The sequence below is a fragment of the Phocoena phocoena genome, chromosome 3, assembly GCF_963924675.1.
Source record: "Phocoena phocoena chromosome 3, mPhoPho1.1, whole genome shotgun sequence".
NCBI lineage: Eukaryota > Metazoa > Chordata > Mammalia > Artiodactyla > Phocoenidae > Phocoena > Phocoena phocoena.
The window spans coordinates 28,956,025-28,979,444 of NC_089221.1; the positions used below are offsets into that span (position 1 = coordinate 28,956,025).

A 23,420-nucleotide genomic window follows, 5' to 3' on the forward strand; every position below is an offset into this window, starting at 1 on the left:
TTTGAGAAGGATAGGTGTTATCTCTCTTCTAAATGTTTGATGGAATTCACCTGTGAATCCATCTGGTCCTGGGCTTTTGTTTGTTGGAAGATTAAAATTTTAATCACAGTTTCAACTTCAGTGCTTGTGATTGGTCTGTTTATATTTTCTATTTCTTCCTGGTTCAGTCTCAGGAGGTTGTGCTTTCTAAGAATTTGTCCATTTCTTCCAGGTTGTCCATTTTATTGGCATATAGTTGCTTGTTGTAATCTCTTATGATCCTTTGTATTTCTGCAGTGTCAGTTGTTACTTCTTTTTCATTTCTAATTCTATTGATTTGAGTCTTCTCCCTTTTTTTCTTGATGAGTCTGGCTAATGGTTTATCAATTTTGTTTATCTTCTCAAGGAACCAACTTTTAGTTTTATTGAGCTGTGCTATTGTTTCCTTTATTTCCTTTTCATTTATTTCTGATTTGATTTTTATGATTTCTTTCCTTCTGCTAACTTTGGGGTTTTTCTATTGTTCTTTCTCTAATTGCTTTAGGTGCAAGTTTAGGTTGTTTTTTCGATATGTTTCCTGTTTCTTAAGGTAGGATTTTATTGCTATAAACTTCCCTCTTAGAACTGCTTTTGCAGCATCCCATAGATTTTGGGTCGTCGTGTCTCCATTGTCATTTGTTTCTAGGTATTTTTTGATTTCCTCTTTGATTTCTTCAGTGATCACTTCGTTATTAAGTAGTGTATTGTTTAGCCTCCATGTGTTTGTATTTTTTACAGATCTTTTCCTGTAATTGATATCTAGTCTCATAGCGTTGTGGTCGGAAAAGATACTTGGTACAATTTCAATTTTCTTAAATTTACCAAGGCTTGATTTGTGACTCAAGATATGATCTATCCTGGAGAATGTTCCATGAGCACTAGAGAAAAATGTGTATTCTGTTGTTTTTGGATGGAATGTCCTATAAATATCAATTAAGTCCATCTTTTTTAGTGTGTCATTTAAAGCTTGCATTACCTTATCTATTTTCATTTTGGATCATCTGTCCATTGGTGAAAGTGGGGTGTTAAAATCCCCTATTGTGATTGTGTTACTGTCGATTTCCCCTTTTATGGCTGTTAGCGTTTGCCTTATATATTCAGGTGCTCCTATGTTGGGTGCATAAATATTTACAATTGTTATATCTTTTTCTTGGATTGATCCCTTGATCATTATGTAGTGTTCTTATTGTCTCTTGTAATAGTCTTTATTTTAAAGTCTCTTTTATCAGAGATGCATATTGCTACTCCAGGTTTCTTTTGATTTCCATTTGCATGGAATATCTTTTTCCATCCCCTCACTTTCAATCTGTATGTGTCTCTAGGTCTGAAGTGGGTCTCTTGTAGACAGCACATATGTGGGTCTTGTTTTTGTATCCATTCAGCCAGTCTATGTCTTTTGGTTGGAGCATTTAATCCATTTACATTTAAGGTAGTTATTGATATGTATGTTCCTATTATTTGGGTTTATTTTGCGAAGATTTTGGGTTATTGTTTTGGGTTTATTGGGTTTGGGTATTGTTTGGGTTTATTATTGTAAGTCTTTTCCTTCTCTTGTGTTTCCTACCTAGAGAAGTTGCTTTAGCATTTGTTGTAGAGCTGGTTTGGTGGTGCTGAATTCTCTTAACTCTTGGTTGTCTGTAAAGGTTTTAATTTCTCTGTTGAAACTGAATGAGATCCTTGCTGAGTAGAGTAATCTTGGTTGTAGGTTTTTCCCTTTCATCTCTTTAAATATGTCCTGCCACTCCCTTCTGGTTTGCAGTTTCTGCTGAAAAATCAGCTGTGAACCTTATGGGGATTCCCTTGTATGTTATTTGTTGCTTTTCTCTTGCTGCTTTTAATATTTTTTGTTTGTATTTAACTTTTTATAGTTTGATTAATATGTGTCTTGGTGTGTTTCTCCATGGATTTATCCTGTATAGGACTCTCTGCACTTCCTGGACTTCATTGACTATTTCCTTTCCCATATTAGGGAAGTTTTCAAGTATAATCTCCTCAAATATTTTCTCAGTTCCTTTTTTTTTTCTTTTCTTCTGGGACCTCTATAATTCGAATGTTAGTTTGTTTAATGTTGTCCCAGAGGTCTCTGAGACTGTCCTCAATTCTTTTCATTCTTTTTTCTTAATTCTGGTCTGTGATAGTTATTTCTCCTATTTTATCTTCTAGGTCACTTATCTGTTCTTCTGCCTCAGTTATTCTGCTCTTGATTCCTTCTAGAGAATTTTAAATTTCATTTATTGTGTTGTTCATCATTGTTTGTTTGCTCTTTAATTCTTCTAGGGCCTTGGTAAACGTGTCTTGTATTTTCTCCATTCTATTTCCAAGATATTGGATCACCTTTACTATCATTACTCTGAATTCTTTTTCAAGTAGACTGCCTATTTCCTCTTCATTTGTTTGGTCTGGTGGGTTTTTGCCTTGCTCCTTTATCTGCTGTGCATTTCTCTGTCTTCTCATTTTGCTTAAGTTACTGTGTTTGAGGTCTCCTTTTCACAGGCTGCAGGTTCATCATTCCTGTTGTTTTTGGTGTCTGCCCTCAGTGGGTAAGGTTGGTGCAGTGGGTAGTGTAGGCTTCCTGGTGGAGGGGAGTGGTGTCTGTGTTCTGGTGGATGAGGCTGGATCTTGTCTTTCTGGTGAGCAGGACCACGTCTGGTGGTGTGTTTTAGAGTGTCCATGAGCTTATTATGATTTTAGGCAGCTTGTTTGCTAATGCATTGGTTTGTGTTCCTGTCTTGGTAGTTGTTTGGCATGGGGTGTCCAGCACTGTAGCTTGCTGGTTGTTGAGTGGAGCTGGGTCTTAGCATTGAGATGGAGATCTCTGGGAGAGCTTTTGCCGTGTGATATTACATGGAGCTGGGAGGCCTCTGGTGGACCAGTGTCCTGAACTCACCTCTCCCACCTCCTAGGCTCAGGCCTGACACCTGGCAGGAGCACCAAGACCCTGTCAACCATATGGCTCAGAAGAAAATGGAGAAAAAAAAGAAAGAAGGAAATAAAATGAAATTAAATTATTAGAATAAAAAATTATTAAAAATTAAAAAATTAAAAGTAATAAAAACAAAGAAAGACAGAAGAGAGCAACCAAATCAATAAACAAATCTAAAAAAAAACAAAAAACAAATCTACCAATGATAATAAGCTCTAAATACTGAACTAAGATATACATAAAACCAGAAACAAATTAGATGCAGAAAGCAAACCCCAAGTCTACAGTTGCTTCTAAAGTCCACCTCCTCAATTTGGGATGATTCGTTGTCTTTTCATGTATTCAACAGATACAGGGTACATCAAGTTGATTGTGGAGATTTAATCCGCTGCTCCTGAGGCTGCTGGGAGAGATTTCCCTTTCTCTTCTTTGTTCGCACAGCTCCCGGGGTTCAGCTTTGGATTTGGCCCCACCTCTGCGTGTAGGTCACTGGAGGGCGTCTGTTTTTCGCTCAGACAGGACGGGGTTAAAGGAGCAGCTGATTGGGGGCTCTGGCTCACTCAGGCCGTGGGGTAGGGAGGGGTACGGAGTGCGGGGTGAGCCTGCGGCGGCAGAGGCCGGCGTGACGTTGCACCAGCCTGAGGCGCGCCGTGCGTTCTCCTGGGGAAGGGGTCCCGGGATCCAGGGACAACAGGCTCACACACAGGCTTCTTGGTGGCAGCGGCAGCAGCCTTAGCGTCTCATGCCCGTCTCTGGGGTCCACGCTTTTAGCCGCGGCTTCTGCCCGTCTCTGGGGTCCGCGCTTTTAGCCGCGGCTCGTGCCCGTCTCTGGAGCTCCTTTAAGCAGCACGCTTAATCCCCTCTCCTCGCGCACCAGGAAACAAAGAGGGAAGAAAACGTCTCTTGCCTCTTCGGCAGGTCCAGACTTTTCCCCATACTCCCTCCCGGCTAGCCGTGGTGCACTAACCCCCTGCAGACTGTGTTCACTCTGCCAACCCCAGCCCTCTCCCAGCGCTCCGACCGAAGCCCGAGCCTCAGCTCCCAACCCCGCCCACCCCGGCGTGTGAGCAGACAAGCCTCTCAGGCTGGTGAGTGCTGGTCGGCACCGATCCTCTGTGCGGGAACCTCTCCGCTTTGCCCTCCGCGCCCCTGTTGCTGCGCTCTCCTCCGTGGCTCCGAAGCTTCCCCCCTCCGCCACCTGCAGTTTTCGCCCATCAGGGGGTTTCCTAGTGTGAGGAAACCTTTCCTCCTTCATGGCTCCCTCCCACTGGTGCAGGTCCCGTCCCTATTCTTTTGTCTCTGTTTATTCTTTTTTCTTTGGCCCTACCCAGGTATGTGGGGAGTTTCTTGCCTTTTGGGAAGTCTGAGGTGTTCTGCCAGCGGTCAGTGGGTGTTCTGTAGGAGTTGTTCCACGTGGTGTATTTGTGGGGCGGAAGGTGACCTCCGCGTCTTACTCTGCCATCTTGAAGTGCCCCCCTTAACTGAGGTTCTGAATCATGAACATGATCATTAGCCTGTTTATCGTATATTTTTCTGGCGTGAAAATCCCAGAATTTTAAGCATACTCACGGGTGGCAGTGACCAACACTGACAGTGACAATCCCAGAAAAGAAATCCAGGTATCTGTTTCCTTCATAATCAAAGAGCCACTCCATGTGCCCCTGGTGGAGCAACAAGGGCTCTGAGAAATAGGCCGTCAGCACAGGAGAAAGATGTTGCTTGTGGATCTCCAGGACTCGATTATAGGCAAGGGACTGTAGGTAGGCAAGATTTAAGCGTTTAACATCTTCCTTATCCCCACATTGCTTACAACATCACTAGCAGGTCCATATAGCAGTGCCTGGCCTCCCACCACCCCGGCACAGGGCTGCTGCTATTTGCCCAGTGACCTCCTTGAGGGACAGACACTCAGGTCCTTCCTCTCAAGTGGAGGAAATTATTCATGTGGCCCTTTAATCCCTTTCTAGATCAAACATGGAGAAGGGGGCTGGAATTTTCTACCTCTCAATGGAAAGCCTTGGCTTTGAGTTAATTCTAGCTGTGAAAAAAAGTAAAAGACTTCGGAAGTAAATCTCTGAAATAATGTGTTTTTTTTTTTTTTTTTTTTTTGAGGATAAAAGAATGGGGCTTCCCTGGTGGCACAGTTGTTAGGAGTCCGCCTGCCAGTGCAGGGGACACGGGTTCGTGCCCCGGTCCGGGAGGATCCCACATGCCGCGGAGCGGCTGGGCCCGTGAGCCATGGCCGCTGAGCCTGCGCGTCCGGAGCCTGTGCTCCGCAACGGGAGAGGCCACAACAGTGAGAGGCCCGCGTACCGCAAAAAAAAAAAGAATGAAGTGCTTGTGGTGTTTATGTCTTTAATTACAAAGCCTCTGTCCTATAGTTCTCTTCTCTGTGGGTGCCTCCTGACTCTATTAATTCTACAATTTCTAACTTATGAATATCATGTAGGATGAAGGGGCGTTGGGGAGAGAGGGAGACAGAGACAGAGAGAGAGGGAGAGAGAGAATGAGTCCAATATTTATTAGCCTGAGAGCAAAATGATAACTTTATATTTTTTGGTGGAAGACTCAGGAAGGTCAGATTATGCATTGACATATGAGATAGAATAAAACGTGAGCCTTCACATTTGTGATCTATGTATTTCTTTGTGTGTGTACATCTATGCCTACATCCCTGTGATACATATATTGCCATGGACAGTCTCTTCCTTGTACTCTCTGTCTGCTTCTGTTTTGTCTCTCCATCTCTGCCTCTGTCTGTCTCTGTCTCACACACACACCAACACCTGCAATGCCACTGAATGGGGTAAGAGAGTCCAGATGCTCCCAGTGACTTGACGGATAGGACATCTGAGACGGATGGCTCAGTGGCAGGCAGGACCGTCTGTGGGTCCTTCTTGAGGAAGCAACTACTTGAGGCCTCCCAGGAAGAACCACCTCGCTGGGGTATTCCTAAAGCTCTTACTCTCACCTGGTATCTTTCAGGTGTGAAGTCACACGGAGGCATGCTGGGCTTTGTATGAAGACCAAGCTTTGTTACAGATGTCCAGAAAGCACCTACTGAAAGTGAAGTGTTAGTGTCCTCAGCTAAACATCACACAGGCACGTTCATAAGAATCATCTATAGTTACTTGAATCAAAGTCCTGATGCACTTTTATTTCTTATTTAAATCAGCCTTTGGATTTAAAACTGAGGTTTTTTTGTTTTGTTTTTTTTTTTTTTTTTTTTTACAGCTCAGAAAGAGTTTTACTCACAAGGCAGCCAAGCGAGGAGACTGGAGGACAAGTCTCAGAACTGCCTCCCCAGTTGGGATATTTATGGAATAAGCAGGGTGGTCTTAGATGTGGGGAAAGGTAATCGGAGGTAGGGAAGAAGGTGAGGTAATTGGTGCTCTGCGCAGGTGCATCTCGGTTACGAAGTCTGCATATTCAAAACGGAGGCGCCGAGCGGCACGGATGGTGGAGTTTCCCAGCCTCTGACGTCACCAGGCCAGCGAGCGCAGGCCCCAAACTGAGGTATCTCAGTAATGAATTTTCTTAAACCACAAGGTCCTACTGTACAGCACAGAGAACTATATTCAATATCCTGTGATAAACCATAATGAAAAAGAATATGTAAAAGAATGTATGTGTATAACTGAGTCACTGCTATAGAGCAGAAATTAACACAACATTGTAAATCAACTATGCTTCAATAAAAATTAAAATTAAAATTAAAAAGTAATGAATTTTCTGGAGAAAAAAAGAGAGCTCCTCTCAAATCTAGTCAGGAAAGGCACAGAGGATACTGGGGGAAGTCATGGTTTCTCCCACCTTGGTCCCTCACAAGCTTGGGAAGTTCCTCCCTCTGCTGCCTGTATGGATTGTAATTCTCTGTTCAGTTCAAACTTCTGCCAGGGCCGGGGTTTGCAGGAGTCCATTCTCTGTCAATAGAGGTGCTTTCTAAGCTTTGACCTTCCTAGTCCCTGAATCCCAGTGCCTAGCCCAGTTCCCAGTACCGGGTTGGCTCCAATAAACAAAGAACAAATGGCTTTTGACTATTCTTGTAGAGCATGAGGAGAGAGAGGTGCTAGGCCATGTGCTATGATAATAAATACATGCAAGGGGATCTGGAAGACAAAACCTTCCTGTAAAACACAACTTGAAGTCCGTGACAACACAAGGCCGTGGCAAAGAAAAGATAAGCTGAGCCAGAGGAATCATTAAATATTTGGAGCTAGAAGGAAGCTTAGATTTTTTTTTGCGGGGGGTGGGGGGTCAAAATGCTCATTTTATAGATGTAGAAACCAGCCTAAAGTGGTAAATTAATTTGTTTAAGATCACCAAGCTAGTTAGCTGCAGAACAAGAACAAAACTCCCAGTTTCTGACTCCCAGCCTGGTACCGTTTCACTCATTCACTGGCCACCTCCATCCTCCCCTGCCAGCGCAGATTTTGACCCCTTTATAGCAGTGGGATGGAATAATAGAATCAGAGGACATCGGGGCTGGAAGAGACATCTAGAAACCTTATAAGTACTCTTAGAAAAGAATGCTGCTAATTTTGAGGATTCAAGGTCAGTATCGAGAAAATTTTACAGGAGAACTGAGAAATGATGTCTCTTGTTCAGCATGAAGGTTTGAATCCATGGATGTAATGTTGGTGTTTTGTGTGGCTATAAATTCACCCTCCTGAGAAACACAATGAACAATTGTGTTTTTAAATGAATCTGGAAAGTAATGACACTGACTCTCTTTCTTTCAGAGAAAACTCATCCACTTTTCTGCTCTAAATAATCACAAATGTCGTTCATTTGCTTACTTTAAAAGCAAGTGGCTTTTGGCTATCCATACATAGAAATGACCCAAAAAATAATAGCTAAGTTTTCTGAGAATTCCACATTTTCAAAAGCTTTTCATTGTGTCTCTCTACATTAGTTACTGTTCTGATATGGGGAAAAAAATTCTGAGTGTTTCTAAGAATTCGAATTCTCTTCACTCCCGCAGTCTCATTTTCCTTTCTGCAAAATTGGAGTTACCCATTGAGGAGGCTGAAAGGTCTCTTGACTCCAAAGTTACAGGAAATTATGAAAGTAGTCTGCAGGGGGAAGAAGGAGAGTTGGAAAAATTTGATAAAGAAAAGCTTGAATTTTAAATGGTCAAGTTACGTATACTCATTCATTCGTTTGTTCACCAAACTGATAGGAATATGATGGCTGAATGAGCGCTCAAAATGAAATACATAAAATTCTGCTCTCAGGAAGGATGGAAGGAAGGAAGATTAGCAAGCAAGTAGGAAAAATAATAAGTCAGTAAGTGAAATAAGTCTCGATTACATCTCACACTTGTATGTGGAATCCAAAAAATGAAACAAATGAATGACTATAACAAAACAGAAACAGACTCACAGATGTAGAGAACAAACTAGTGGTTACCAGTGGGGAGAGGGATCAGGGGGAGGGGCAAGGTAGGGGTAGGGGATGAAGAGGTACAACTACTATCTATAAAATAAATAAGGTACAAGGATATATTGTAGAGCACAGGGCATAAAGCCAGTATTTCATAATAACTTTAAATGGAGTATATCTATACAAATATTGAATCGCTATGTATTGTCAGTCAACTGTACTTTGATAAAAAAAAGGAAAAAAGTCTAGACAACATCTTCAAACAGCTGAAAACCTCTCTCGCTAAATAATCCAAACTCAAACATAACAGTACATATAATAGTTGATTGACAAAAAGACAGAAAATGCTTCTGTTTTCATTATTTGCTGGAAGAAATTCAAACCTAAACATGTTGATGGTCGCCTGCATTCTTTATTCAAAATAGCCTATGCTTTGAGGATGACATAGAGTTGAGGGTTGATAAAGCTTCTCTTGGGCTCCTGGAAATTGTGTGTGCGCGTGTGTGTACCTGGCTGTTTGCACGCCTGGGGCCCGGGAGGGTGGGGCTAGTGGTGGTGGGGAGAAGGCAGCACCAAGGGGGTCGGGGAAGGGAGAACTGAAATATGGGTTCATAAAACTGAGTCCCACGTCTATTTCAGCATAGAAATTTTTTGGTCTCTCTTTTATCATTTTGGCTGGTCTGATGCTGCCTTTTTAAGCCTGATGCTGAACATGGATGACAGCTAATGATTTTCATTAAATTCATCAACTTTCACTCAATTCATCTGAACAACTCAAGACATTTAAAGGTGGCATTTGGTGTGGGGAGGGGGAGGAATAAATTAGGAGCATAGGATTAATAGATACACATCACTATATATAAAACAGCTAAACAACAGGGATTTACTCTATAGCACAGGGAACTGTATTCAATATCTTGTAATAATCTATAATGGAAAGGAATCTGAAAAAAAGATACATGTATAATTGAATCACCCTGCTGTACACCTGAAACTTATACAATATTGTAAACCAACTCTACTTCAAATAAAATGATGGTTTGGTTTGGAGACCACCACCACTCTTGCCAAGTGGGTAACTAGGTTTAATTTTCCGGCTGCCTAATTCTCACCAACAGAGTTCCACAACAGACAAGTCACCTTCGCTCTGTGTTCTTTCCCCCCAAATCATAGTATCAAAAAGTGAAAACCTGTTGGGCAAGGTAAGTGAGAGAAATCCGTTTCTGTAGACATTTGAAAATTCTAGGGGAAATTCTCTTTGTAATGACGAAGATTTTTCTAATATCCACAACCAGCTTTCAACACAGGGTGGGTATTTATTAAGAGCCTGTGACTCTTTCAAATAAAAAAAAGGTTATAAAATATTTGAAAATGCACAATGGGCATAAAGGGAATTTATTAAAGTGCTAACGATGCCTTATTTCTGCATAGAATATTAGGTCACTTAAAAAAGCTTGTCACTTTGGGTATCTCATCTGATACACAGGCTAGCCAGCGAGTTAGGAGAAGAAGATTTTATCACTCACCTTAGAGCTGAGGCTGTGATTAAACGTGAGGTGTTCGCAGTTTTGAGACCCACCCTCACCCCCCATGGGGCTGAGGGCCTGAGACCCCTCCTTTCTCCCTTCATAAACTGCCCCACAGTCTGCAGGAAGTTACGGAGGGTGCTCACCCTTGATTGAACTGTGTGCTCTAAGTGGCCGGATAATAACACCAGCTGCCTGTCTCCCGCCAGGGAAGCCAAGGGAAGGGCGTGAGACCTCTGAAGGTCTCACGTCTGAATCGGATGTCCCTGCTTCTGGATCTGAAGTCTTGAGCAAAGGACCTGGATGGAGGGAGTAGCTGGAGGTCCTCATTAGAGCCATGATGTGCTTCCGAGGCTGTTCCTGCCTGGAGTTCCTGCTGTTTCCATGGGGCTTTCCCTGGTATCTTTGCAAGTCCAGTCCTGCCCACCTCCTCACCTTCCTATTGATTCTTATAGCCCCTCCCACCTTCCCTCTGTATCCTTCCAATAAATGTCCTTTGCCCTAAGTAAACCAGGGCCAATTGCCATTGTTCACCAGCAAGAGCTCTGCCTGATTCCCAGGCTGGTGGCGCCATCCATCCTTTGGTACTTTTGGGAGCAGGCCTTCTCTGAGCCCCTCCTGGCCCTCTGCTGGGCTTAGGTCAGTCCGCAGATGGCAGCAACGATGGCCTGGAGGAGCAGGCGGGACACCTACCCTTAGGGCTAATTTGAATGTTTTTCTTAGAAAAGCCTTTGCAGGAGGCTTGGGATGTTTCTCAGGTGGAAATGGGTGTTATTTGCAATCCACTTGCTCTCCTGTGCACCCCTCCTTGTGGGAGAGAAGGCAGGTGATAGCACCATGGTATGTTTGAGCATATACCCCACCTGCCTAGACGTGTTATAAATTTAATAATCTTTAGTTAATTAGTAAGAAAAAAGGCATGGCTGAGATATTTTCTCCATTCTTTTATCCTGAAAGCAAATTGCCTCTGTAACTTTGTGGACATAGTCAGCCTAAAGTGATTGTGTCTATCAAACAGAGGTAAGGCTGAACATTGTATGCACACATACATCACATAATGTACATGCAGGTGTTCTACAAGGATTGTGACATACTCTGATTTTTGGCTGTACCATGCGGCATGTGGGATCTCACTTCCCCAACCAGGGATTGAACCCTCGCCCCCCGCAGTGGAAGCTCAGAGTCCTAACCACTGGACTGCCAGGGAAGTCCTGTGACACATTTTTATTTGTGCATATCTGACAGCTTTCAACACCAGGTGATCTTCCTGTCTAACGTGGCCCCTGCCTCCCCCTCCACCCATTTTAGTTTTCTATTGCCTCACCATGATTTGGTTTGATTTACAGCATGTATCTCGACTGGATTTCATCTTTTACATATTTACCTGTTTATCTGTTTATGCTCAGTCTCCCCCACTGGGATACGTAAGGGCTGAGATTTTGTTTTGCTCAGGTGTGTGGTAGGTGCTCACATACTTATTGCCTAATGTCTATTTGCACCCCGCAGATTCTTAAGAAGGGTGTGTTCAATGAGTGTGTGTTTGGATGAACAAGCAAGCAGGCAGGTATTTAGGACTAGTAGGTAAGAAAGTAGAAGCCAAGTCCCAAAGGTTTTGTAAAGACCAGGTAAAAAGTATGACATCCATGTCTACGTGTGCTGGGTTTGCAAGATTACTTTTCCCCCGTAGTGTCCTTGGTGGAGCCACGTGAAGAGGTCCTCAGTGAGCTGATCAAGATCTCTAGGCACCGAGCCTCACCTGCCATTTCCCGTCCCCTGCTCCCACCATCAGCCCAGCTCCACAACCCTCAGGGCAGGGGTGGGAAAGGGGAAGAGGCAGCAGAGAGGGCATTTTCTCTTACTTTGTCAACAACCGGTACTTTTAGGGTAGCGTCCTCTTTACTGAGCATAAGACTCTGGGTATAATTCTAGCTCCTTCTCAGGAAATGCTGGAGTTAAATAGTGTTCTGGCGAAAGACCCATGAATGGGGGAAAAGACAAATTCAAAAGGGTGGGTAAGAAAGGGCCTGGTGGAATCGCTCTGACTTTGGAGCCAGACAGGCCTGGCTTTGAACCCCAAGTTGTCACTTCTATGTTTCTACCTTTGACCAAATTTCTTAATTATCCTTTATTTTTCTGTCTCCTCATCTGTGAAATGGGATAATAGTACTCCCTAAGAAGTTTGGTTGAAGATGAGAGGAGATAATGCATTTAAAGCATCAGATATGTATTACGTTTCAAAGAATTGCAATTGTTAAGGGGGAAAAAAGCAAATGGAAGAGGAAGGAAGGAGATAGGAAAAGGAAAGATGAGGAGAGAATGAAGATAAAATTCATCATGATGGGCAATGGAAAAGGGTCCCTGTGTTTGTTTGGGGCCTGTGGGGCACAGGGTCCCACTATGACACCTCAGTGTGCAAATGCCTACTTACGCTCGAGTTTACAGCAGGGAAATTGGTGAGGAGTTGGTAGGCTCCTAGTGAAACAAGACAGATGTGAAAAATCAGGAACACAAAGGCACATGAAGCCACCACCAGACCTGGCTACCCCGGGTCTGTTCCTGCTGGAGAAAGAGGAGAGTCTGAGTGGAAGAAGAGGACTCAGGGTTTAGACCTGGCTTCAGTGACTTTGGGTAAATGACTACACTTCTCTGAGGCTGTTTCCTTGTTAGTAACTGAGGGGGTGGTACCACTTTCCGGAGGCCTGGCGGAAATTTGTGTAGATGCTTTATGTTTTTTAAAACAGTTATCCTCAAGCATCTGTACACTACAGTTAATACTTTATTATTTTGAATTGCTTTCTTTTTCTTTCTTCTTTATGTTACCGTGACTGTTTTTGTTTTGAAATTGTGTATAGTCAGGTTTTATTATCCATGAATTTCATTTCGGGACAAAAGGAAGCATTAGAAAATATTGGACAGGAGAAGGGGGTACTGGGTCTGACAAGGTGAGGTCTAGTTTACAGGTCTTAGTGGACTTGTCTCTAAGACCCTATCCGGGTCTAACATTCCAGAATTCCAGAGCTCAGCCCTTCCCCTCTCGCTGACCCTCTGCTGACCCACGTCCCTCTGGTTTCCACTCACCTTTGGGGGAAGGGCATGCCTTGGGAGTCCTGGGAGTTGAGGTCTCCAGGTACAAAGCTCTCAGCAAATGTCTCCAGGCTAGAGTCATCTCTCCCAGTCAGGGAGCAAATCCCCGTGGAAGCAGGTCTGAGGAAGGGCTCCACTGCTCACTGACCAGCTGGACTTTGAGATTAGGACGGAAGGGGAGGAGCTAACCGAGGGGTTCCTGCCTCCACTTCCAGCGGGTGCCAAGGAGAGAGAAAGAGAAAGCTGGTGGGAGAGAGGGAAGGAGGGAGGGAGGGAGGGAGAGAGAAAAGAGAAGGCAGGCAGGCAAGCAAAGCAAGGGGTCTTCTGGCTATTTTGCTAGTTTTATGTCCCATCGGGGCCTCATCAGGATGAGAGTTTCTCTGCGGAAGGGTGGTGATGGGCCTGGGGGAAGGGTCAGGATATAGTTGCAGGGGTCAGAGACTTAGAAAGGAGAGGAGAGAAAAAGAGAGAGAGAAGGAAGATATCCGTGGATTAAATGGGTAAAGACACTGGTTTTCGTACTGGGGGTCTTGAAGGAAGACAAGAGGCATAATGGGGAAGGAGGTAGTCCACAGGAAAGGAGAAGGGCACCAGAAAGCTAGGGACGGCTCTGGACAGCTCCGTATCCCCTTAGGTATCTGAATAGGGCAAGAAGGTGAGAGCTGAGGAGTTAGGGTGCTTTATTTTTATTACGTTTTAATTTCTTAAATTCCCATTTTTCACTCCTGACTCCCCTGCACCCCTAATCTCCATAAACAACTATTTTGTGTATTTAATATATACCTTTTTGTTGAGATGTATTCTTGTAAAATGTTTATTGTTTGGGGTGAATGCATTTTTTTAAAAAAATTATTTATTTTTGGCTGTGTTAGGTCTTTGTTGCTGCATGCGGGCTTTCTCTAGTTGCGGCGAGCGGTGGCTACTCTTCATTGCGGTGCGCGGGCTCCTAATTGCAGTGGCTTCTCTTGTTGCGGAGCACAGGCTCTAGGTGCGCGGGCTCTGTAGTTGTGGCTAGTGGGCTCTAGAGCGCAGGCTCAGTAGTTGTGGTGCGTGGGCTTCGTTGCTCCACTGCACGTGGGATCCTTACGGGATCGAACCCGTGTCCCCTGCATTGGCAGGCAGATTCTTAACCACTTCGCCACCATGGAAGTCCTATGCCTTTTTAGTTTATGTCAATAGGTGTGCTTTTTTTTTTTTCACTCAGAACCATGTTTTAAAAATCCATCCAGGTTGCTGTGAGTAGATCTCTTCCAGGTTTCCAGCTGCTCTGGACTGGGTGTCCATGTGCCTTTGCAAGGCAGTGCCTAAGAAGGGAGAGTGATAAGGGCAGTAGGAGCTGGGAGGGTGAGGGGGTGTTTGGGTTGATAACTGGCTCCCATCCACAGAGGGCAAGGAAGAGCCAGGCCTCTCCACAGTGGTAGGTGGCAGATTTAATAAACAGGGGAACTTATGAGGCTTGTCTTGGGAGAGTAGGTCTCTGCATCTGCCCACTGGAATCTTAAAATTTTATATAGAGGCCTTAATTGGGTTCAGTAACGTACACCGTCCAGTCATGTACACATTACTCTCTCAAGGCTGCATCCTTGGACCAGCTCTCACTGTGCGAATGATGGGAAGAATGTGTATTCCAAGGACAGAGGAGGGGGTGAGAGCCTCTGAGTGCGTGGATCCAGCTCGCAGGTCAGCCAGTGGTCACGTCCTCTCAACTTTCTCCTCCAGCAGGGTGGGACTGGGGGAACAGCATACAGGGTGGACGTCTTGTATCACCTTGCACAGGGGACAACTGACTTGGCCACATCCCCCACATCTGGGAAATAACCTTTTATCCCAAATGCCTGTGAGAGGTGAGATTACCAGGTAAGCACAGAAAGGTTTTAAATTCAATGTCAAGTGTCCCCTTTTGCGTGGGCTCCCAGCTCCCAGCCCATCCTGCTCTGGGGCTGTAGGAAGTGGTTCTGTGATCTGGCTGGTCAAGTGCTGTGGGAATGACACATGTCAGCAAGGCCAGTGGTGAGGCGAGGCCAGTGGTGATGCAGCCTCTCCCTGGGGTGCCCATGCTATCACGGTGTTGGACTGAGGTGAGAAAATGCTGAGTTCCTGAGGGCTGGCATGTGTTCCTCAGCTCTACTGGGCTGTGATCTATTTTGCTCCTGCGAGCCCTGGAGGCTGTAAACTCCTTGGATTTGAGATTTTTCTTGGGCTGTAAGTTTAAAGGCTGTTACGGTGAGAAGTGCCCAACAGCATCAGGGGCTGCCTAGGGTGGGAAAGCAAAACACAGCATATTCTGAGCAACTTCACGGTGAGAAGTTGTACCTTCTTTATTTAAAAGGAAATATGTTTATTTTGATCACTGTAACGTAATGTATGCTTTTCGTGAAAACAACAAACTCAAGCCTAGAAAACATGAGAGAAAGTAAAAATCACAAAAAAATCTAACCTTTATATTTTAGTAAAGATTCTTTCAGAAATTTTTTTGCATGCGTGTACCTGTGTATATACATGATGTTTCATAAACCGCTTATAGTCAGTAATATAGCTTTTCACTCACAAAATGTCAATCTGGGTCATCACTCCTAATTCTTTCATAATATTTCTTGATATATTTTATTTAATTTTGGAAGATTCTTGGCCACTGTTACTTCAATAGTTTTCCCCCGTTCTTTCTTCTCCTTCTGATATTTCAATTATACACATATTACACTTTTAGAAATTGTCCCACAGTTCCTGGAGGTTCTGTTATTCTTTTCCCCCCACTCTATTCTCTCATTGCATTTTAATCTGGGAAGTTTCTGTTACCCATCTTCAGAGTTCACTGATTATTTCCTCAGCCATGTTCAGTCCACTGATGAGCCAATCAAAGACATTTTTTCATTTCTGTTTGTTGTTGTGATGTGTTTTTGATTTCTAGCATTCCTTTCAATTCTTTCTTCCAGTTTCCATCTCTGTTTACATTACCCATTTGATATTACATAATATCTGCCTTTCCCATTAGGGCCTTGAATGTATTAATCATAATTATTTTAAATTGTCTGGTAACTCCAGTATTTGTGTTATAGCTGAGTCTGGTTCTCATGTTTACTTTGTCTCTTCAGACTGTATTTTTTTTTCCTATCATTTTAGCATCCCTGCAACTTTTTAACGAAAGCTGGTTGTGACGTATTGAGTAATAGGACCTGAGGTAAATAAGCCTTTACTGTGAGGTTTTATGTTAATCTGGTTAGAAGCTGGGATGTGTTTGTTTTCTGTAGCTGTAGGTGCCAGAGGATTCAAATTCCTCTAGTGTCCTTGTTTTTGTCCCCTGTTATCTTAGGGTTTCCTTAAGAAGTTCTCTTTAAATAGAGCCAAGGCAGCTCTTTCAGCTGTAATCCACTGTTACTACACTGGAGGCTTAAAACTCTTATGATTAGATCTTAGTCTTTTAGTGGGCCTATGTCTCTGGACTGGGCTGTGATCTTCACAAGTATTTCTCTATAAATTCTCTGTAGGTATAAACTAAAAAAATTTTCCGCCCTCGACTCCCTCCCCTGGCTTCCTTTTCCCAGTTTGTTTCCTTGAAGCCCTTACCCCTTTTGACTATGTTCCTTTTTTTCTCCCTTAGGTGAGGTAGGAAGCATAGGTGGCTGCAGTGGGAGCGATGCCCTTCACACAGCTGATATAGGGCTCTGACAAAGTCATCTTTGTTACATCTTTGTTAACAGATCTTTGTTAAGGTGAAGTCTCCGTGCACATGGTGTGATAGTTACTCTTCCCCTTTCCCAGCCAGAGCAATGAAGGAATCTTCACCATGATAAGGGATCTTCACCTGGTGGTGTTCCCTTAAGTAAGGCCCAGAGAAGTTAAGGGTCCTCCTAACACTCTGGCAACCAGGGAGTTTCCATTCTCACGATAGTCCACACTCAGCCTCTAGCAATTTGTCAAAATTACTGTTTAATGTTTCTACCAGTTATGGCTCCAGGTTAAGAAGGTCTTGTCTGTGACTTTGAAGATCTGCCTGTATTTCTAGATTTCAGAGTGACAATTCACTGTGCCACCTCACTTCTCTGATGGGTTCAAGAAAAGTCACTGGTTTTCAGTTTGTTCAGCTTCCTCTTGTAAAAATGGGAGTGATATCTTCCAAGCCCTTTACATGGTAGAGAAGCTGGAAGTCTACATATATTTTATTTAGTGAGTCCCTATAGATGGACAGCTGTATTTTCTCCAGCATCCTAGGACATAGAACTCTGTGCACTAGATTAACTGCTTTTTCCTTTGGAGAAATACTTGAAGAGGGATTTCTAGGTCAAAATGTATGTCTGTTTTAAATGCACTCCAGTAAGTTGGCAGTTTATAATTCAACTAACATGGCACAAAGTTGTTTTCCAAGATGCTGGGTCTTTTGATCTTTTTAGAATTACAATGATATCCACTGAGTCTGAAAACTGGGATGAGGAAGGAAGCTTGGGTTCCCTCCCGATCTACGAGGCATTTGAACTAACACTCCAAGATCTTCCTCTAGTTTCAGAGGTAAAAAGACTATTAAGCAGAAATTATTTCCAAGTTATAAGGGATGTTAAGAGACTTCTGCTCTGGTTCTTTTTGTTCTCTCTCCCTCAAGCAGATCAGGTGTAATTTTCTTCATTTTCTATAGGACCAGAGAAGATGAGGAACTACCCCATGACTGGTAAATAGGAAGGACAGGATATCAGTCAAGAGACTTGCCATCTCTATTTCCCAAATAATGAATTACTTTGAAGATACAGAATATACTTCATCAGCTAGGAAAATATTGGAATTTCTCTTTGAAAAAGATAATTGGCAAAAGAGGAAACATGGAAATTCTGTTGTCATGTTAATGATTATAGGTTTTTTTAAAATTTGTACACAGGTTCACTAATGATCTATCAGTTAAATCCTGAGTGAACTTTACTCTTTGACCCCAATCCTTCTGCCAATACCAGAGCAGGGTCTGTAAGATAACAGCTTTTCCAAAGTGATCCTTTCTCTCTCCTAACTCATTTAGGAGTGACGGATTGAAGGAAAGGGAAACATTTTGGAAAGATTTCAGATAAAACCCAATTTACATGAAACCTTCTATGACAGGTATTCCATTTCAGTGAACGGACTCTGAAGGAGGGCATGTGCAGGTGTTGAGACTGAGGGGCAGAGATGGCAGGTGTGCTGGGGAGAAGAACTGCATGGAGATGAGGCTCAGACACTGCAACCCTTCGAGTTTCAGGTAGCACTGATTTTCTTGAAAAATGGTGCAAAGTCCTTCAATTTAGTTATTAGGATGAACTCTTTGAGCAAAGCTCATCTGGAATTATTAGAGTTAATTTTTTGTTTAAATAAATTTATTTATTTATGGCTGTGTTGGGTCTTCGTTGCTGCATGCAGGTTTTCTCTAGCTGCGGTGAGCGGGGGCTATTCTTTGCTGCGGTTTGGGCCTTCTCATCACAGTGGCTTCTCTTGTTGCGGAGCACGGGCTCTAGGTGCACAGGCTTCAGTAGTTGTGGCACGTGGGCTCAGTAGCTGTGGCTCGTGGGCTCAAGAGCACAGACTCAGTAGTTGTGGACCAAGGGCTTAGTTACTCCGTGGCATGTGGGATCTTCCCAGACCAGGGCTTGAACCCGTGTCCCTTGCATTGGCAGGTGGATTCTTAACCACTGTGCCACGTGGGAAGCCCCGAGTTAATATTTTTTTAAAGTCAGCCTGATAAGACTTGCGGACACAGTGGTTACCCCAGCCTTCCCACTAGACTGTGATCCCCGGGAGAGTGGAAAGCACGTCCCTAATGCTTCCTGAATCCTAACACAGTGCCTGGCACACATGCTCATCAGGTGTTGTTCAACAATGCATGTAGTTGAATGACTAATAGACCACTTAATGAGGAAGTGTTAAAAGGGGGGTCTTGAAGGTTCAGATTAATTCCTTTTTGGTAGAATGTATGGCAGAAACATTTTTGTGCATAGGCCCCTTAGCAGTTGGATTTCTCCAGTTGTTCATTCCCTTGAACTTCACAAACAAAGCATGCTGTCTCCCTAATCCCCGCAGGATGAGATTTGTCAGAATTCGGCTCACTGTGACCGGGGTTGCTTCTGCGGGGGAGAGAAGCTGCCCTGAAGTTTGGGCCCTCAGATACAGTGAATTAGCTGACTAGGACCTTTAATTATATCCCATTCCTATGATGATTGTTACAGAATTGTCTGATTTAAATGACAAATTGAAAATAGATTCAGATTGCATCAAATATGAACAAGGGAACAGACGTATCACCTAAAAGAAAAAATTCTCAAGTAGAACGAGAAAACAAAATCTAGCTATATCGTGTTTATAAAAGAAACATTTAAAACATAATGACATAAAACAATTGAAAGTAAAGGAATGGAAAGAGATTCATCAGAGAATTACCACCCAAAATAAAACTAGTGTAGCAATATCAGTATCAGAAAAGAAAAATAAGGGTTTTAAGACAGAGTCATTAAGGATAGAGGGGATCATATTTAATGACGAAAGGAATAATTTGTTAGGAAGATACACCTAATAATATGGCCTCAGAATATATAAAGCAAAAATTGATAGAATTACAAGGAGAAAGAGGAATTTCCATAATCCTAGAAGATTTTAACTTATTTACAAATCACTTCAGAAAATTATATCTTAAGCAGCACAAAAGATGAATCTCATAAATGTAAAATTCTTAAATAAAATGTTACCAAATTGAATGCAGCAGAGATTGCAAAAATACATCATGACCAAAAAAAAAAGAAAATACATCATGACCAAGTAGAATTCATTCCAAGAATGTGAGGGTAATTTAATATTAAAGTATGTTCTCTAAATAAATTCTTTGTTATAATTTACATGTTAACTGAATAACAGAGAAAAGTCACATTATCATATAAATAAATTTGAGAGCCTTTAACACCAATTCAAGATAAAAAAATATTATTAGCAAACAAGGAATAGAAAGGAGTTTCCTTAACATAGCCAAGCGTATCTGCAAAAACCTACAGGAAACATACTTAATGGTGAACTTTTAGTAGCTTTTTCTTTAATGTCAGGATCAACAAAGAGCGTCCACTATTCTGCTTCTATTCAACCTTGTACTGGAAATCCAACCCCAAGAAATAGATCAGGAAAAAGATATAAGTGTTATAAGGATCAGAAAATAAGAAAACCCAGTTGTTACATTCTGATGATATAGTTGTAAAAATGGAAAATCCAAGAAAACTTACAAATCACAAGGATTAATAATTAGAGTTCAATAAGGTTTCAGGATATAGGATCAATATGAAAAAAATCAGTGGTTCCTATATACAAGCAGCAACCACTTAGAATAAGATAATCTTTAAAAAGATACCATTTGCAGGGCTTCCCTGGTGGCGCAGTGGTTGAGAGTCCGCCTGCCAATGCGGGGGACACGGGTTCGTGCCCCGGCCCGGGAGGATCCCACATGCTGTGGAGCGGCTGGGCCCGTGAGCCATGGACGCTGAGCCTGAGCGTCCGGAGCCTGTGCTCTGCAAGGGGTGAGGCCACAGCAGTGAGAGGCTCGCGTACCGCAAAAAAAAAAAAAAAAAAAGATACCATTTGCAATAGTAACAAAAATATTATGGTGCCTAGGAATGAATCTAATAAAACACATGTAGACATTTACGAAGAATAGTGTAAAGATTTATTAAAAACAAAAGTAAATGAAGTGATAAACCATGTTCATGATTAGGAAGAAACAATATTATAAAGATGTGATTTCTCCCAGAATTAATACATAAATTCTATTAACAACAATTTGAATCCCAGAACAAGTTTTTAGGAAAGTTGATAGGCTTATCTCAAAATTCATGTGATGAGTAAATGGCCCAGAATTGCAAGAATAATTTTGAGGAAGGTATGGAGGTGTAGGAATTAATTTACCAGATAGCAAGACTGCATAACACTAGAGTAATAGGGCTTCCCTGGTGGCACAGTGTTTGAGAATCCGCCTGCCGATGCGGGGGACACAGGTTCGTGACCCGGCCCGGGAGGATCTCACATGCCGCAGAGTGACTGGGCCCGTGAGCCATGGCCGCTGGGCCTGTGCGTCCGGAGCCTGTGCTCCGCGATGGGAGAGGCCACATCAGTGAGAGGCCCGTGTACCGCAAAAAAACAAAACAAAACAAAACAAAAAACTAGAGTAATAAAACAGGGGACATTGGAGCACGGATAGATAAAGAGACCACTGGACTGGAATAGAAGCCCAGACTTAGGACTTGTGCTTATGTAGAGACTCAGATGGCATAAAAGATAAGCAAATCAGGGATGAGTTATTCAGATCCAGAATGGATTCATTAGGACAATGAAAATTAAAATGGCAACAATAAATTATTTTATGCTCATCAAATTGTCAAAAATTAAATATCTGACAATACTAGGTGATGATTAAGGAGTGAAGTCCTACACTGCTGACTGGGATAGACATTGGTACCACCGCTTTGAGAGCAATTTATCAGTATTGAGAAAATGTTAAGATATGTGTCTCATATGATCCAATAATTTCACTTCTAGATAGACATCCTGGAGAAAGTCTTGCAAACACTTAAAATGTGAAACTTGCATAAGAATATTCATTGCAGAGTCATTTATAATAGTGGAAATGGAGAGTTGATCAACACAGGGATTAACAAATAAATTTTACCTAGGTACACAACTGCATACGGCAGATAAAAACCAATCAACTGGAGCTATTTGGATCTCAAAAACCCAATGCTGAATGAAAAAAAATCAAGGTGAGTAATGATCTATGTTATTATCTATGTAAAATTTATAAACACCAGAAAAATTATATATACTGTTTATAGATACATATGTATGAAGTAAATGCATTTTTTAAATGGCCAGGAGGATATACAACTGCAGGATTGTGGTCACCATTGGAGAGGGAGATAGAGAATTTGATTATTGAGGGATGCCAGTTCCTGCATCCATCATGTTTCATTTATTAAAAAGAAAATGTATGCAAATGTAAAATAGATAGCTAGTGGGAAGCAGCCGCATAGCACAGGGAGATCAGCTCAGTGCTTTGTGGCCACCTAGAGGGGTGGGATAGGGAGGGTGGGAGGGAGGGAGATGCAAGAGGGAAGAGATATGGGAACATATATGTATAACTGATTCACTTTGTTATACAGCAGAAACTGACACACCATTGTAAAGCAATTATACTGCAATAAAGATGTTTAAAAAAAAAAGGCATGGAAAAAAGGTAATATTTGTGAAATTTGGGTGTTGGTAAGTGGATCTTTGTTGTATCATCCTCCGTAATTTTCAAGTGTGCATGAAATATTTTATGCAATAGACAAAATATTATAAATGGAAGAGTCAATTACAGCTGGAGTTCTAAGTGGAGACATGGGATAATTCCAGGTAGGAGGAAGCAAACAAAAGAAAACGTGCATTGTCGGTGCTGAGATTTGTGGCTTAAACTTCATTTGGGAGAGTCGGTTGTTAATCAGATTTGGAACCTCTCATCTTCGCTGTTCCCAGAAGGCCCAAGGAACTTCTGAGTGCTTCCGAGCATGTTTGCATTTTTAAAGCTTGGGTCTGGCAAATGGCTGAAGACTGGAGGAACTTGAGGGCAGTGGAAAGAGAAGATGTAGAATTTAGCTGGGTTGGAAGCAAGATGTCAGTTTTGATTTAGAATTAGTAGGAAATAAAATCAGAGATATGTTGAGAGAGGAGCACAAGAATACATGCCTGGGAAAAAAACGCCTTGGATGAGTATTCTAAGCCGAATATTTTAGCGTGTGTCTGCGTTAGTATTTAGATGGCTGTTTTTTCCTTCTTTAAAAAAAAAATATGTCCTAATAAAGTTTGCTGAAACAAAGAAAACCGCCCCCCCAAACTTACATTATACATAAAATACGTGTTTCACATATATAGAAAAAGACCCTCCAAAAATCATTGCTTAGGAAGTAATTTATTGATTCAATTGAAATTAACCATTGCTACCATTGCAAAAGCAGTTGCTCTGAAAAAGTATTGAAAAATGTATCATGAGATTACATAGTTCAGTAACAATATCAATATTGATCATGTGAAGCAAAACTACTGGCAAATGTCATTGAAGCTCATTTTATAATTTCTAATAATTTATGCAGCGAATGTGTGTCACCTTAAAAATGTACCTGTGACGTTTACAAATTCTTTCAAACACATTTATAAATACAGTAATAAAAATTCCTGAGCTCCCTTAGCTTATACCAGTGTTCGCCAACCAACAATCCATGTGGTGTTTGACTAACACCCTCTAGCTTTTACTTAAAAAATATTTTAAGTAATAATAATAATAATCGCATTCGTAAAAGTATCTGTGCTTCAAGTCTTTGTAAGTTTTAATGTGAACCTGATCATAATAAGAGAAACATGCTTAACACTTGTATGGGCAGCAGGAGCTGAGGGGTGAGGTGCGTAGGTGAGGTTGTAGACAAAAGAATCCTAATTTAAGTGTCGAGACCTCCAAAGTAGAATATGTT

General features: G+C 42.2%; 2 protein-coding genes across 3 annotated transcripts in view; both read right to left on the bottom strand.

Annotated features, from left to right (window-relative positions):
- The window catches only part of AGXT2 (alanine--glyoxylate aminotransferase 2), a 45,084-nt gene extending 31,991 nt beyond the window's left edge, over positions 1-13,093 (bottom strand). The window contains exons 1-3 of one of the 2 annotated variants that reach the window (XM_065873472.1): positions 12,931-13,093; positions 5,913-5,998; positions 4,511-4,695 (exon numbers count right to left, since the gene is read on the bottom strand). In XM_065873472.1, coding sequence (XP_065729544.1) covers positions 4,511-4,695; positions 5,913-5,998; positions 12,931-13,018 — 359 coding nt within the window. In that variant the 5' untranslated portion in view covers positions 13,019-13,093. Of the gene's footprint in view, positions 1-4,510; positions 4,696-5,912; positions 6,002-12,930 lie in introns of both variants that reach the window. The other variant, XM_065873471.1, reaches the window with a different exon arrangement.
- Positions 13,094-15,154: 2,061 nt separating this feature from the next.
- PRLR (prolactin receptor) overlaps positions 15,155-23,420 on the bottom strand; it is a 66,722-nt gene continuing 58,456 nt past the window's right edge. The window contains exon 8 of the mRNA XM_065874069.1: positions 15,155-15,190. Within this exon, the coding sequence (XP_065730141.1) occupies positions 15,155-15,190 (36 nt within the window). The remainder of the gene's footprint in view (positions 15,191-23,420) is intronic.